This window comes from Mesitornis unicolor, unplaced genomic scaffold (genome assembly GCF_000695765.1).
Source record: "Mesitornis unicolor isolate BGI_N332 unplaced genomic scaffold, ASM69576v1 scaffold41866, whole genome shotgun sequence".
Lineage (NCBI taxonomy): Eukaryota > Metazoa > Chordata > Aves > Mesitornithiformes > Mesitornithidae > Mesitornis > Mesitornis unicolor.
This window is the reverse complement of record NW_010191082.1, coordinates 240-13,984: the sequence shown is the minus strand read 5'-3', so window position 1 is coordinate 13,984 and position 13,745 is coordinate 240. Positions and strand designations below refer to the sequence as shown.

The window sequence follows — 13,745 nt, the reverse complement described above, 5'->3', positions numbered from 1 at the left end:
ATCATGACTCCATTTTTAAACACCTGTTAACAAAAGAAGTCTTCTAGAATGTGCATGACTTATCTTTTAAACTCTTGAAACACAAAGTGTTATAAACAGAGGCTGACAATTAATTTATTTGTCAAGGCAAATGCTAATTTATTTAGCCAACAATCCCTTTAGAAAGCAGCCCTGAACCAACCTCTCCCCTCTTTTGAAAGATACCACTGAATAGAAAACTTGTCTGCAAGTAATAATTCAACAGACTATGATAAATCAACCCAAAATAGATACTATCACATTGCAACTGACTCTCCTGTCCCCCAAAATTAAGGTCTACAAAATCTTTAACAGCATCAATGAACATGGAAAAACTGCTAACCTTCCTGCAATACAGGAATTTGGGTTTCATTTGGGAAATGAAACCATCATATATTAAAGTTAAAATAAGTAACAATTCCTTTCACACAGTGAAGTTCAGATTTGCCACTGTAGATTCTAAAAGTTTACATAAGTTTAAGAAAAGATTAGATAATTAAAAAAAAAATACATCGAAGGCTGACAGAATAAGAAAGTACTAATTCTGGCTCAGAAAAACCCTAACAAAAACCTGGGTGGTAGGAAAATATTCTGGGGAAAAGTAGTTTCATGCTTATCTTGGGGTTTTTTCCTGCATATCCTTTTTTAGTAACAGGATACTTCATTTTTATGCTCCTAGATGCAGCAGTCTTGAATGAAAATGTTTTGAGAAGAAGGGGAAGCAGAACAGAACTGTAAGCCAATTATTTCACCAGACACAGTACAACAACAGTCAGTAGGTCCGGTAAGGAATCGTAGACCGTGGCTGAATCTGCAGATGCTCATTTCCAAGTCTAGGCTCTTATTTTGAATCACAGAAATCAACTAAACTTCTGCTAAGAACCTGAGCAGAGGATCAAACCTGTAATGCTAGATTTCACGTGCAGATCCAAGGAAACAGAACAGAGAGCAAATACAGGAAAAAGCAGGTACTATCAGAATGAAAGGAAACTCTTACATTTATTACTTTGTGCAGCAGTAGTAAAACAATTGGTGTACTGATCTAAATTTTTACCTCTATTCAAAACGAGCACAAAGCTTGAAACAGAGATGGAAGAAAACCGTTATATTTCCTTAGAAAAGGAAAATCCCATGATTTTCCTCTAGCAGAAGAAGTAAGCATATTAAGTTCAAGAAATCAAATACATTACCGTATTGCCTGCAGTTGTTTTGAATCAATGTATCCAGATTTTCTCTGGATCATATCATAATGTGTCAATAGTGTGAACAGTTTCTTACAAGCATAATGTTTGTCCCATTCCATCTTCTCAGAAGCAAATATCTGTTAGTATAAAAAAAAAAAACACCCCGAACTTTAAAACTTTCTTACTCTGTTAGGTACCATGCTTAGGCAGCTGTGTAGCAGGGACACAGGACTTAATACTTAGAATAAGCAGAATGCTTTTATACATTACTGTAGTGTCTAACGATATCTCACTGCCAAGTGAGGGAACAGTCATCTATAACAGGGCAGATTCACCTGCTGTCAGTAACAAGCTAAGGGAGCAGCAGGGATAAGACAGTTGCTAAACACCTGATAAGATTCAGAGCTGCTATGCAAGGAGCTGTGAAAGCTACAAATTTTGCATGTGAGAGAAGGATGAAGACGGATTCTCATTAAAGCCACATTGCTCAACAGCAGTCTATTATGCTATACATAATTTTCACATTGTCATCAATCCCAGAAAATGAAACATTGTAAAAGACTGCTTTCACCAATAAAAAAAAAACAACAAATAAAAATAATTGCCAGAAAACAATGCTAGCATATATTAACACCCTTTCCTGCTCCCTCTCCCAAAATCAAAAAAGCCTCACAAGATATCTGTCCTTCCTCCTGTAGGCAGAGGAGTAAGTTAGATCACTTTTGAGCTTTGCACACTTTGAATTAAAGGGCCTCTGAACTTCAAAGCTGGTAGTATAGTGCTAAATATAAGCTTTCTATCCGTTTATTGAAAAACAAGCAACATTCAGAATAAAAACCACTTCTGCTTGTTATAAACAGAAGCTGGTTATCTCAACGATACAAAAAAATCACTTAAAAAAGAAAGTTTAACACTAACAAAAACCAAACCAAAACAAAAAAGTCCACAATCATGACCTGCTATAATACCCAAAGTTACCATATATGCACTCTGTCAGTATGACAATGAAAAAAGTATGAGTAAAAGCAAGAGCTCTATCTGTCAATACCTTTATGAAAGGTGTATGAAAACAAAAAAAGGTAGTATCTCTGAAGTATATTATGTCATAAAGCCATACAGTACTTTATACACTACATAGATAATGGCAGAACTCAGCAACTCAATCTGGTCATACTGGACAGTGAAAAACAAAACAATGGCAAATGACCTTTTTTCTGAGTTCTCTTTCTTCCACCTATTTCTACATACATATTTACATCAACTGATTTTTTTTTCCCCCAAGTCTTCAATTTTAAACTTTCAGAAAGTGTGTGTATATACACACAAGAATTTGTAGCAAAATTCTTTAATTCTTATTTTCAGTAAACTTATCAATGAAGATCAAAATTATCACAGATGCCTTCCTTACTATTAAAAAACCTACAGAGCTAAATTAACCAGTGTTTTGTCATATACCTGAAAGGACAATAAATTTGGCCTTTGGCATTCCTTTCTCTTGATCAATTTATTCTTGTTTACAAGAAATTCTTGAATAACCTTGAGATAAAACAAAAAAAAGAGTTTAATAGAGGGCAGAAACTGAAATTTCAATTAATTGATTAAAAAAAAAAAAATCGTTAAATAGGCTTGTTTTTACCTCAGAGAATGGAAAGCCCTCACAACTCTTAGCTTTTCTGCAGGTAAAACAAATGTGTTAGGAACTCAATACAAATAGGAAAATGCAGAATTTAAATGCTCACCCTGCACATGAATGCAGGGAAAAGAAGTTCAATTGTCAAGACATTCCTACTTTCTGATATTGTCCTCCACTGCACTTGCTTGTTTCAGTCGCTCTAACTGATGCCATTCACAAGAGCAGTATTTGGAGTCACTGGATTTGCAGGATTTTGTGCTTTCACAGAGTTTACATCCACTGTGCTCATGTTCCTTGTAAGACCCTATAGAGGCAGGTGCAGGAAGTGTGAGGAGAAAAGAGGTTTCAAAAATCTCCAAATATACAAAGATAATAGTACAAATACAAAGCTCAGAACACGTATGAAGCCGAGATGAATAGCAGCTGTAAGCAGATCTGAGTGCATTAGCTGTATTCTGTATATCTACAGTGAAAACTGACAAAATACGAGCAAATGGATTCAGTCCTCTTGAACACCAGTTCAGGGAACTAAAGAAACTGCTCCTTCTCAGTATAGCACGATTTCTTTACTGATAATGCTAAAAAGGTGAATATCTAGGATAACACAGCAGCATTGTGATAACATTCCATCTGGTATTAACTAGTTTCACATTTGAAGAAAGGTAGTCCCTAGCCTCAAAGATATTTATATAAAGATACATATACTTAATACTGAAAATATGAAGATAGCCCAGAAGCTGAATGATAAGAAAAGCAGATTTTAATACAAAGTACAACTAAACAGAAAAACCCACCATGCCACACACTCACACAAAAAGTGAACAAAAAGTAAATGATTAGGCTAAAATAAAATTCAGCATTTTTCACACTGACCTGGATGATGGCACTCAGAACAGTGAATTACCCTTTTAACAATCAAAGGTGGATTATCATCGTACTGAAATTGTTCTTTCCATTGCTCAAACCTAAAAGGATGATATTAAAAGGATTAAGAATTTTTTTTCACTTTCGTACTCAAAATAAACCACTGAAAAATACTCCCCTTCTCAGGTATCTACCTGAGAAACAGACCTTTTTTTTTAGAAGTACTTTATATGATTGTTGGATTTCTAGTATTGACACACACATTATGATAACAAACACAAAAAGTATCTCGTGTCCTGATCCACAACCCAATTAAAAATCAGTAAAAGTGTCTCATTAGTCCCTATGACTTTCTTTCCAATATATCAACATATATCTGCTAGTTCAAGAGCTATGAGGCAGCTCACGTTTCAAAACAATTAAGAAGCTTGCCTAGCAAAACACATAATTCATTTAGCAAACATAAAGTAAGGAATGTGTTAATGTCTTCCCACCCTCCAAATTAAAGTACTACAAACACTGTCTTCTTGCTGAAGTACATACCAGCAAGTGTGTGAATTAAATTTAAGTACTTCAGCATACAATAGAAAATTTCATTTTACCTTTGCAATAAATTTTGACCTCGCAAAGTGTCAATTAACTTTAAAGCTTGTTCCTTTCCAACTCCTGGAACACCCTATAGAGGCAGAAATAAGAAAGAAGACGTAAACAGAAAATGTAGATGTTTTAATTTAAAATGCCTTCATAACATTATGTAGAGAACTGAGCCGAATATCTGACTCGCTCAGGCACTGTCAAATATTCAGCTTCTACAAGGAAAGCATCTTTTTGATACATAGTCAAAGTTAAGTGCAATTAGAGAGTGGATTCTCATTTAGCTGTTCTGCCAGTCCCTATTCCCAATGCACTCCTGTAATTCAGCTTTCCTTAGAAGTTTCTATCTTCATCCACTTTGCTGGGCTGCAGTAACTAAAAAGACTTACCTGACATTACATAACCACGTCACTTTAGGACTATGCAAGAACCTGGCATTCTGGAACCTGCTAGTTCCATTACAAACCCCAGCTAGCCGCTATTTTTTTTTACTCCCTTTGTCTTTGTACATTTAGTTTGTAATAGTAAACAACCACTCAAAATATTTGTATAACAAAAGAAAGTCTTTCAGAAGAAAAACAATTAGAGCTATTGGCTCTTTCAGCAGTATCAGTTTAAAAGGTTTAATGATTTCAGAATAACTAGATATTCACTGCAAGCCTGAATGGGAGCAACCATTGCCTGAAATCACTGTACCATGAACTATATAGAAATGAAGTGTCATCCCACTTCCTTCCTTTCCATTCCAAACAACCATTACAACAGCTTCTATTCAAAGTCTCCAAAAAAACTCAAGACCTTGCAGAACAAAAAAAAAAGAAAAAAAAAGTGAAGTAGCAATGAGCAAGATCGCTCTCACTTCACTCATCAGGCGAACTTTCAAATAGGTGACTTCTACTTCTTCATAAATCATGCATTTACAAATGATAGAACTGAAAGGGCATACATTCAAACTGCATCCCGAACTGGCATTATTACTAACTATAGTTTAAAATCATCACTAAGTCTTCCAAACAGCATAGACAAAGCTCTTTTATCATTTTCCACTGTTACTTTGCAAGGGATGTACTTGTACATGAATGCTTATAGAGCATCCTTACAAACAACTGAGCTCTCACACATTTGCTCAGTGTAATCAACATCTAAGCTTTTGTCTTCAGCTCCATTATAGAAAAAATCTGGAATAATACACAACAGTTTTAGAAAGATTAACGTTCATGAACCATTCTGATTATCTTTAAGCCTTCATAAATAAAATTTACAGTGACACGCTTCAAAATTTACAGCATCTTATTCAACTAGATCTCAGTAATTGTGCATTGCATACCGTTTTGTCAGCATGCATACATCTCCCTTGATATAGTTTACTGTTTTTCAAGGTAGTGTAAGTACTAAATAAAAAATAATCATATTGCTCACCTTTGGAAGATAATCACAACCCAGAAGAACAGCTAGTCCAATCAAAGACTCTCTGTCACAACCAAGCTTCTCCTTAATAGAGGACATTGTGTAACAGTCAAGATGTGGATCCTGCAAGAGACATTTATTGTACTTTTTATTTCTGTAACATCAGGGAAGGAACTGACCTGAGTCACATTCAGTTGTGATTGGTTACCCACTCCTATACCCCCCCATCTGCAGAAAATGAGTCTATTTAACAAGAGGTGTCTCATAGAAAGGAAAAAAAAAAAAGCAGCAATTAAAATATATACTGTAATCCATGGACACAACATGAATAGCTGCAGTTCTGGAATTTCAGGTTTTAAGTATGGACATCAAGTGTTGATGCTAAAATACACTAATGGGTGATTTTATTGTTTACTACCTGTAGAAAAACTGTGGCAAAACTAACAATATCCAGTACTAGTGGCTGCATAAGTCATCTCAGGAACTGCAGTTTTTAAAACCTATGTAAACATTTTAACGTGCTAGAGTAAAAAAAAGTAAGAATAATTATACTATTACCTAGCACATTACACATGAGCTAAAAGAACACCTGAAGCTTTGAATGGTAGAGGGACTCAAACACAACATGAAATAAAGATTAAAATGAATCAAAACATAGGACACTGCTGCTCTGTTCCTCCCTCCCAAGCTAACAACTCAACATAATCCAGGTTTCTGAAACAGATGCCCCTGACAAACACACACATTCACATAAATTATTTCTTCATGCTGATGTAGATACGTAACAAAGTTCATTTCTGTGATAACTGACAAGCTGAATGAAAGAATAGAGCCAGGACAAGACAGAACCCAAACATGGTGCCAAAGCAAATTATCTCCCATCAACTTATTTTTTTAGAAATTAATTATTCATAATGCTTTTTTTGCTGTTATATTGATTTTCTTCTATTACTTTAGTATTTTCTCAGCACATCTTTCAGATGAATATAATTTAAAATTCCAACCCCAGTACCATTTTCCTCTACTTGTTAGATTTACCAGACAGAACACATGCCTTCCTTTCTCCGATTTACAGAGAAAGCATAAGTTACAGAAATTTGGACTTGCCTTCCATCAGTTCTGGAAAATTGCATTCCTAACAAATGAACACCTCAGCTCGAGGTCATAAATTCATTTGGTGTTTTGAATGATCACAGCAACTGATTATGATACAGATGTACAATCCCTACCACATTAATGTTTAATTGGAGACCAACAGTATTAATTGCAAGTATATTCATAATAAAAAAAATGTGCAAGGTGCAAGTACGTGAACACAGTCATTAGATCTAGGAGGCTGACCATAAGTGTTCTTCAATTCAGTAGTTTTGCTCTCACTTCCAATACATGGATTGCCAGTGAATCAAACAAAACATTCCTGTCTTAAAGGTACTATTTTGAACAAACCCAATTACTAGATGGTATGTGCAATAATATCCAAGAAATTATTTATATTATTTCTATTTACATTTTTGGGAAGAATCTAAATAGAGGGTGAGAACAGGATGAGGTACACTACCTTAGCATTCATAGCAAAGTTCCTATAAACCGTTTGAGCACCATATAAGAAGACATCTCCATCATTGGTAATGCAGCCATCCACATGTCCTTTTGCATTCAGGAAGGCACACATTGCCTCTGCTTCCCCTGCTGCTTGAACCCAAGGGACACCCAAACACTCCAGGAGTTCAAGACACTAAAAGAAAGAATTTAGAAGGAAATAGACTGAATGCTGAATTTGATCTGCTTTTTAGCACGCATTTTCTCAGACAATAATGCACACAAAATCTGCTACTGTTGCCCTGCCTGCAGAACACATCAACACAAGCACTACTTAAGGAGAAATGCAGTTTACTATAACAGTCAAAAGAAATATCCACTTAAAAGCAAAGGACTTGAACACACCATGATTAACAGTTATTCCTTTACAAAAATCTTTACACTTTAAATAAATACTTAAGATGTTTTGAAAAGAAGAGTAACAAAGGGATATTTATCTTGGTGAAGCAACGCTGTTTACTCAAGTAGTAATACTGGTCTAGCATAGACATCTTTCAACAGATGTCAGACCCCCTGAGAATATCAAACATGAAAGTACAGCACTGTCGGCCTGTAAGACTGGACCACAGTATAAGACATACTGATTTATACTCATATATACTTACGAATTTCAGAAAAAATAATTTATTTTAGAATTTAAGAATAAAACATGAACTGATACATTTCATAAAAGTCTGAACAGACAGAAACAGTTAAATATCTGCAACCATGAATGAAGAAGAAAGTTACTGAATAGGAGGCGTTTGCAACCAGAGTTGTCTCAGCCATCTATACCAAGAAGACTATACAATTTGCCTTTTAGCCTAATTCAGTAGGTTTCCAACAAGCGTAGTCTCTTAGCTATTTGGCCAGTTTACCACATCACAGATCTAGGTTACAAAATAGTGCTGTGTACTCCTTCAAAAACACACGAGGTTAGCTTATATAGTTCCACAAGACATACCTGTTTTCACATATACCCCAATCTAGAAAAAAAGAAAAATATCAATAACAACAGTATAAAAGAACAAGAAGTTGAATTTCTGTAATAAACACTGAGTTATGACTGTGGCTCACTACAGCATAACATGCACAAGAACACATCAAACAAGAAAATTATTCAAACTGACATAGTTAAAAGATGCTGTAAGGCTCAATTTCAAAGGCATGTGTTCCCTCCTAACATTGTTGAAATTTGTTGTGTAGAAAACTATTAATTCTTTCTAGTTCCTGTATTTAATTTGGTTAAGATTTCTTCCTATCTCATTAAAAATACTAAAACACAGCCCTCATTTACTCACCTCTTTTAAAATGCCTTTAAATAAAGATCTCCCTGTTCTTACAGCTCCAACTTTCTTTGAAGGTCCATAGCGCATCTCATTCCTCTTACTCATGGTGTCTGCCTTCAACTTGGGGGCCTCTCCCTCCATGACAAACACTAGTTTAATTCCCATTGATGTAAAGAAAGAGAACCGAAAAAATAGGTTTCTGCAATAAAGCAAGTTGTTTCATAAGATGCAGAATTAGCAAAGCTCAATTTCTTCAGATGTTTTTCTTGTACCCCTCAGCCTACCCTAGGAACAATCTTGGCTTTCTCTCCACCTTTTATTATTCCCTCACCCCCAAGCTAACAAACCTTTTATCTAGATCCCTGTCTTCATTTGAAGATGTTTCACTATGAACGTATAACAGCTTTACAAAATTCCAAAAAAAATACCGCGAAAGGACAAGAAAGACCCTTTCTAGATACAAAGATGTAGGCAAATTTAAATTTGCTTCATTAAAACCCAGTCAATATCCACAGTCTGCTTCCAAACACATATCCACACTGATTCTTTTATATTAAATTTTAATCCAAAATCTCTCAATACAGGTATATCAGATTTTGAAGTGACTGAATGCTGTGATATTAGACAGACTCATAGACAGCATTACCATACCAATTTATTTCACATGCAAAGCAGCATCACTGACTGGTGGAATATTGCAAGGGAGCAATAATAACTATTAAGTCTGTAACAGTAAAATTGAGAGCAGTAATATCAGACAGCATAGGTTTTTTCTTGTAATTCTAGGATCAATCTTTCAAAAGGAGTAGACCAAACATTTATCTCTTTTTGATTGGCATGGAAAGACCATTACTCTAGATTTAGTACAAAAGTAAATACAAAGTACAAAAAAAAGTACTACATTTGGTATTGGCAAAAAAAGGATAAGCTGATCTATTCTAGTTCTATTTTCACAAATTATATAAAAATAAGTAACTTACAGTAAATTTCTCTAAAATACTTAGCAAAACAATTTAATTTTCAACTGCCTGAAAACATTTCTTCATTTTGGTAGAAATCTGTTTATCCCTTTGTCTTGCTTTGGAAAGACTGCGTAAGAGATCTGGAGTGATGCTACCATTCCACTGCACAGAGGACATCCAATCAGAGGGAAGTAATTACTTTGGTCACGCTTCAAGTTTTATAGCTAATTATCCATTTGGGATCATAAGCATAACATTTTAATAAATTATTCTTAGAAGATGCTGATATTTCCTATCAGCTGAATTCAACAGATGTCACAGGAACATCTAGCAGCTAGTAACTCAGTATTCTTCAGCTAACTAATAACATGTCATTTATGAAAATTTGCATGTATTTTCATTTTTGTCAGCATCATTTGCAGAAAACAGTGCTTTGAAGCTACAGCTGCTTATACTTGCTCATCCCTTCAGTATGTCCCTTCATTTAAATTAAATATATATATATTCTTCAAGATTCGTAAGCCTGAAGAATGATTTTAACGTAATTAATTCAACATAGGTTCTAATTAGAATTTTAATTTAGAAGCCAGATCAGGCTAGAGTATGCATGACTCTCAGTATGCTCTGAATTGATGAGCATCCAAACTGCTGTGATAGAGTTGAAACTCCCGCACCACCTTCCCTTCCATCACACAGCCTCAGCAATATACAGGAATTAGCACACTTATTGTGTTCCTTGATAATCATCTGTATATCACACAGTGCCATTCTGCAGTAAGACTAGCATGGTCCTGCTTACATACATCTCATCCTGATTTACAGTTGAGGCCTCAAGACAAGGTAGGCTGGGCCCAAGAGCTTCTATTTGCACCTGAGCATTAAGTTGAATTCAGCCAGTATGACTGAGTTCTCACTTCAAACGCTTTTTGTATGTAGCACAAGTGAAAACAACAGAATCAAAACAACAGAAGCATATGAATTTCAGAAACAGTCTTAGATTTGAAGCATCACACTTAAATTATACAGCTCCAGGACTTTTGGCTACAATAATTTATATGGATACCATACCTTAGATGTGGCTTGGTAACTACTCCAATCATCTTTTTAACGGTCTGTGCTTCACAAACCCACAGACTTAAGTCAACAGCAAGTGTTTTCCCTTTGAGACTGCTCAAGGTGACAGGTTGTCTCACAGGCTCAAGGATTTGCCACAGATTAGTCACTCCCATTGTTACAGTTTCTTTGTTGTCAGCATGAAGTTTTTAGCTGTGAGGACCAAGCAAAGTAAAATATTTTCATAACATAACATGAATTATGACATATTATGAATGTGAGGTTTGGATAATAAGCATTTAGTAATTACCAGCTTCACTTTCATGAGCCAAGAACATTTACAATTAAGCCTTCTAAGTGTGTAGTGACTCCAGTTCACAGATGTTTTATTACTAAATACCTTCTTTGGACTGTGCATTTTTATTGCCAATAGCCTGGACATAAATAAAAAACTAAGTTGGGAGGAAAAACCCCCCACACATTAATTTCCAAGTCTCATGTGTCTCTCACATATGCACAATCCAAGCTTTACTTAAAAACAAAGAAAAACCACACCTGTAAAGGGAATTACTTTCTGATTTGAAGTGGTAGGATTCACATTAAAATGTTTCCGTTCAAATAGAAGTAGCTTGAAGCTACTTGAGGAATATTTACAATGATGATAGAACTTAAAAAACATCTGTTAGTATTCCAAGATGATACAAGAAGGGTGAAAAGCCAGAGACTCTGACTTGGGAAATTCAAGTTGGACTTCAGGAAAAAAAGTAAAATGACTGCAGCAGTGATTGCCCAGAGGTTGCAGAATCTCAGTTCTTGGAGATTTTCAACATCTACCCACAATAGTGTCTCACTGGTTTAATCCAATATTGGTGGAAGATCCCCTCTGAGCAGGAAACAAACACTGATGACCTCCAGAGGTCCCTTCCAACAAACATTTTGACATTCATAACACTGTGATTGCAGAAACATGTCAGTGGATGTGTTTTTACAGTTCTAATCTATTCCTGAACTGTCTTATTGTAGAAAGTTTGCCTCATGCTTATTTCTCTACTTTTCTTTGTTCCTCTCTCAACATTTGAAGATAAAAATCATATAAAGTCTGGAATGTTTTGTATTTTTTTCATCCCGAGATTGAAACTTCTGTATAATGAGCCAAAGTAAAACGCTCCTTTGAGTAAGTGACAAGCTAGCTAACTGTTCTCCGAGAGCTGCCAAAGACACATGAGGAGCTATGCCACCTTGTGGCCTCTAGTGAACAGGGCCATGTTAAATTCAGCAACTGCACATTTAACACCATCACAGTCTGTTAGAACAAGCCTGTCTTTGTAGGGTGCATTGTTTTATACTCTAGAACTGTTTCAAAGCAAGGCAGCTCATCAATAATACATCATTTCTGCTACTGCAGGAATTCCAGGTTGTTCCTAAATCAAGTTCTCGTGTTAAGATTTATTTTCAGCTGAAATGATGTTTCTCTAATCCATTTCTTCAATCTCTCAACCTGATTTTAGCTGTACACATACAGGGGATAATGTATTGCTTTTGTTATACCTCTAGCACACAAAATGATTAAAAATACAAATCAAGCATGCAAATACATGGCATAATTTCTTGGAGTCCAGGATGATCAGTGTCTGTGATGCATGGGGGGAAGCTAACAAAGGGCATCCAAACCTTAAAAAGACAAGTGTGATATTCATATTGAATGAGGTTTAACAAAAGAAAACGTAAAAAAAAAAAAAAGATGTCTTTTCTGATGTATTCTTTTGGTTCCTGCCAGTCTGCATCAATACAAATATTTAAAAAATCTGTGTTACTTGATTTCTAAATTTTGTTATGGAATGTCACATGGTACTTAATTAACAGGAAAGATAAATACACAACAAACACTTAACAGTCCATAAGATTACGAAAAATAAAGAAAAAAGCAAGCATAAAAAAATAAAAACTACAAAAATCCCACTTTTTTTCCATAATGAGATAATAAAGTATTGTTAATTGAACATAAATTTTCCTTACCCCAAATTCAATATATATCTAAGGTTGAGTTAAGAAAGCCTACAAGACCAACCAGTCTTTGGTTTTTTTGAGTGTATTCTGTAAAATATTTGGATCTGGATCCTGTACAGAAACAGATCTACTACTTCTAATAGGAGTGATCTGTCTACTCCAATTTTATTGAGGAGATTCATTCATCACAAGCCTCCAATCTGCTTAGAGACATGGTAATTTCCAAAAAAGGGCGATTTAACTTGATTTTTTTCACATACTTAGAAATCACTGAAGACATCATGCTACTACAAGATCACTGACAGGAAATAAACTAACCCCTTCAACCCTCAAGCCTTCTCAGCTCCTCATTGGGCCAGTATAAGCTAGAGCTGTACAGCTTTTATATTTTATAAATCGTGTTTTAAGACCATATTCTACTCTACAAAGTTTTCTACACAGCCAAAAATGTAAGCCAGTTACTTGAAATAACTATGGAAGAATTTTAATGCTGAGGTATAACTGATACAGATACGCTTTTGCCTAATGCTGAGGTAACTTGCAAAGACTACTGAGCCTATGCTTTATGTCTGACCCAGAGGCCTTAGAAAAAATGAAGAAGGGGAAAAGGGAAAAAACGGAGAAGGGGAGAAAAAGGAAAAAAGAAAAGGCCAGGACATGCCTTTCATAGCTCTCCCACTCTACACTACCCCAGCACCTGGTACTGCTTCGCCAATAACCTGAGCACCTAAAGCACAACAGCGGCGTGCTTCAACATTTACACAAGCTTCCTACAGTTTGGTTTTTTTTCCCCTCGAATTGAAAACAAAACCGGGAAGCTGCCTGAACACGAAATAACGCACAGCACAGGCAACTCGAGCACAACTATTTAAAATTCCCGCCTTGATGCCAGCTAGCGATAATAACGCACCCTACAGTGACAGACGTTCCCCTGCCCGCTGTAAGACAAGCAGCCTACGGAAGGCTCTCCCTGCCCGCCAAGGGGGCTACAGTCCGAACACCCTAACTCCAGCTTCGGGGCTGGGGGCCTGCTCTCACACAGCGCTGCCCCCTTCCCGCCCTCCAGCGGAGCCAAGGCAGTGGTGCCTCCTCTACGAAGGCGAATCAGCCTTCCAGGAAGGGTTAGAAGAAATTTACAACCCGATTTGAACCCCGA

The 13,745-nt window shown here is 35.9% G+C and overlaps 1 protein-coding gene across 1 annotated transcript in view; it reads right to left on the bottom strand.

The window, feature by feature from the left end:
• GEN1 (GEN1 Holliday junction 5' flap endonuclease) overlaps positions 1–10,758 on the bottom strand; it is a 13,755-nt gene extending 2,997 nt beyond the window's left edge. Inside the window, exons 1-10 of the mRNA XM_010186622.1 lie at positions 10,598–10,758; positions 8,580–8,766; positions 7,259–7,435; positions 5,713–5,823; positions 4,302–4,375; positions 3,709–3,800; positions 2,992–3,139; positions 2,839–2,875; positions 2,658–2,738; positions 1,209–1,339 (exon numbers count right to left, since the gene is read on the bottom strand). Of these exons, the coding sequence (XP_010184924.1) occupies positions 1,209–1,339; positions 2,658–2,738; positions 2,839–2,875; positions 2,992–3,139; positions 3,709–3,800; positions 4,302–4,375; positions 5,713–5,823; positions 7,259–7,435; positions 8,580–8,766; positions 10,598–10,758 (1,199 nt within the window). The remainder of the gene's footprint in view (positions 1–1,208; positions 1,340–2,657; positions 2,739–2,838; positions 2,876–2,991; positions 3,140–3,708; positions 3,801–4,301; positions 4,376–5,712; positions 5,824–7,258; positions 7,436–8,579; positions 8,767–10,597) is intronic.
• Positions 10,759–13,745: the final 2,987 nt, after the last annotated feature.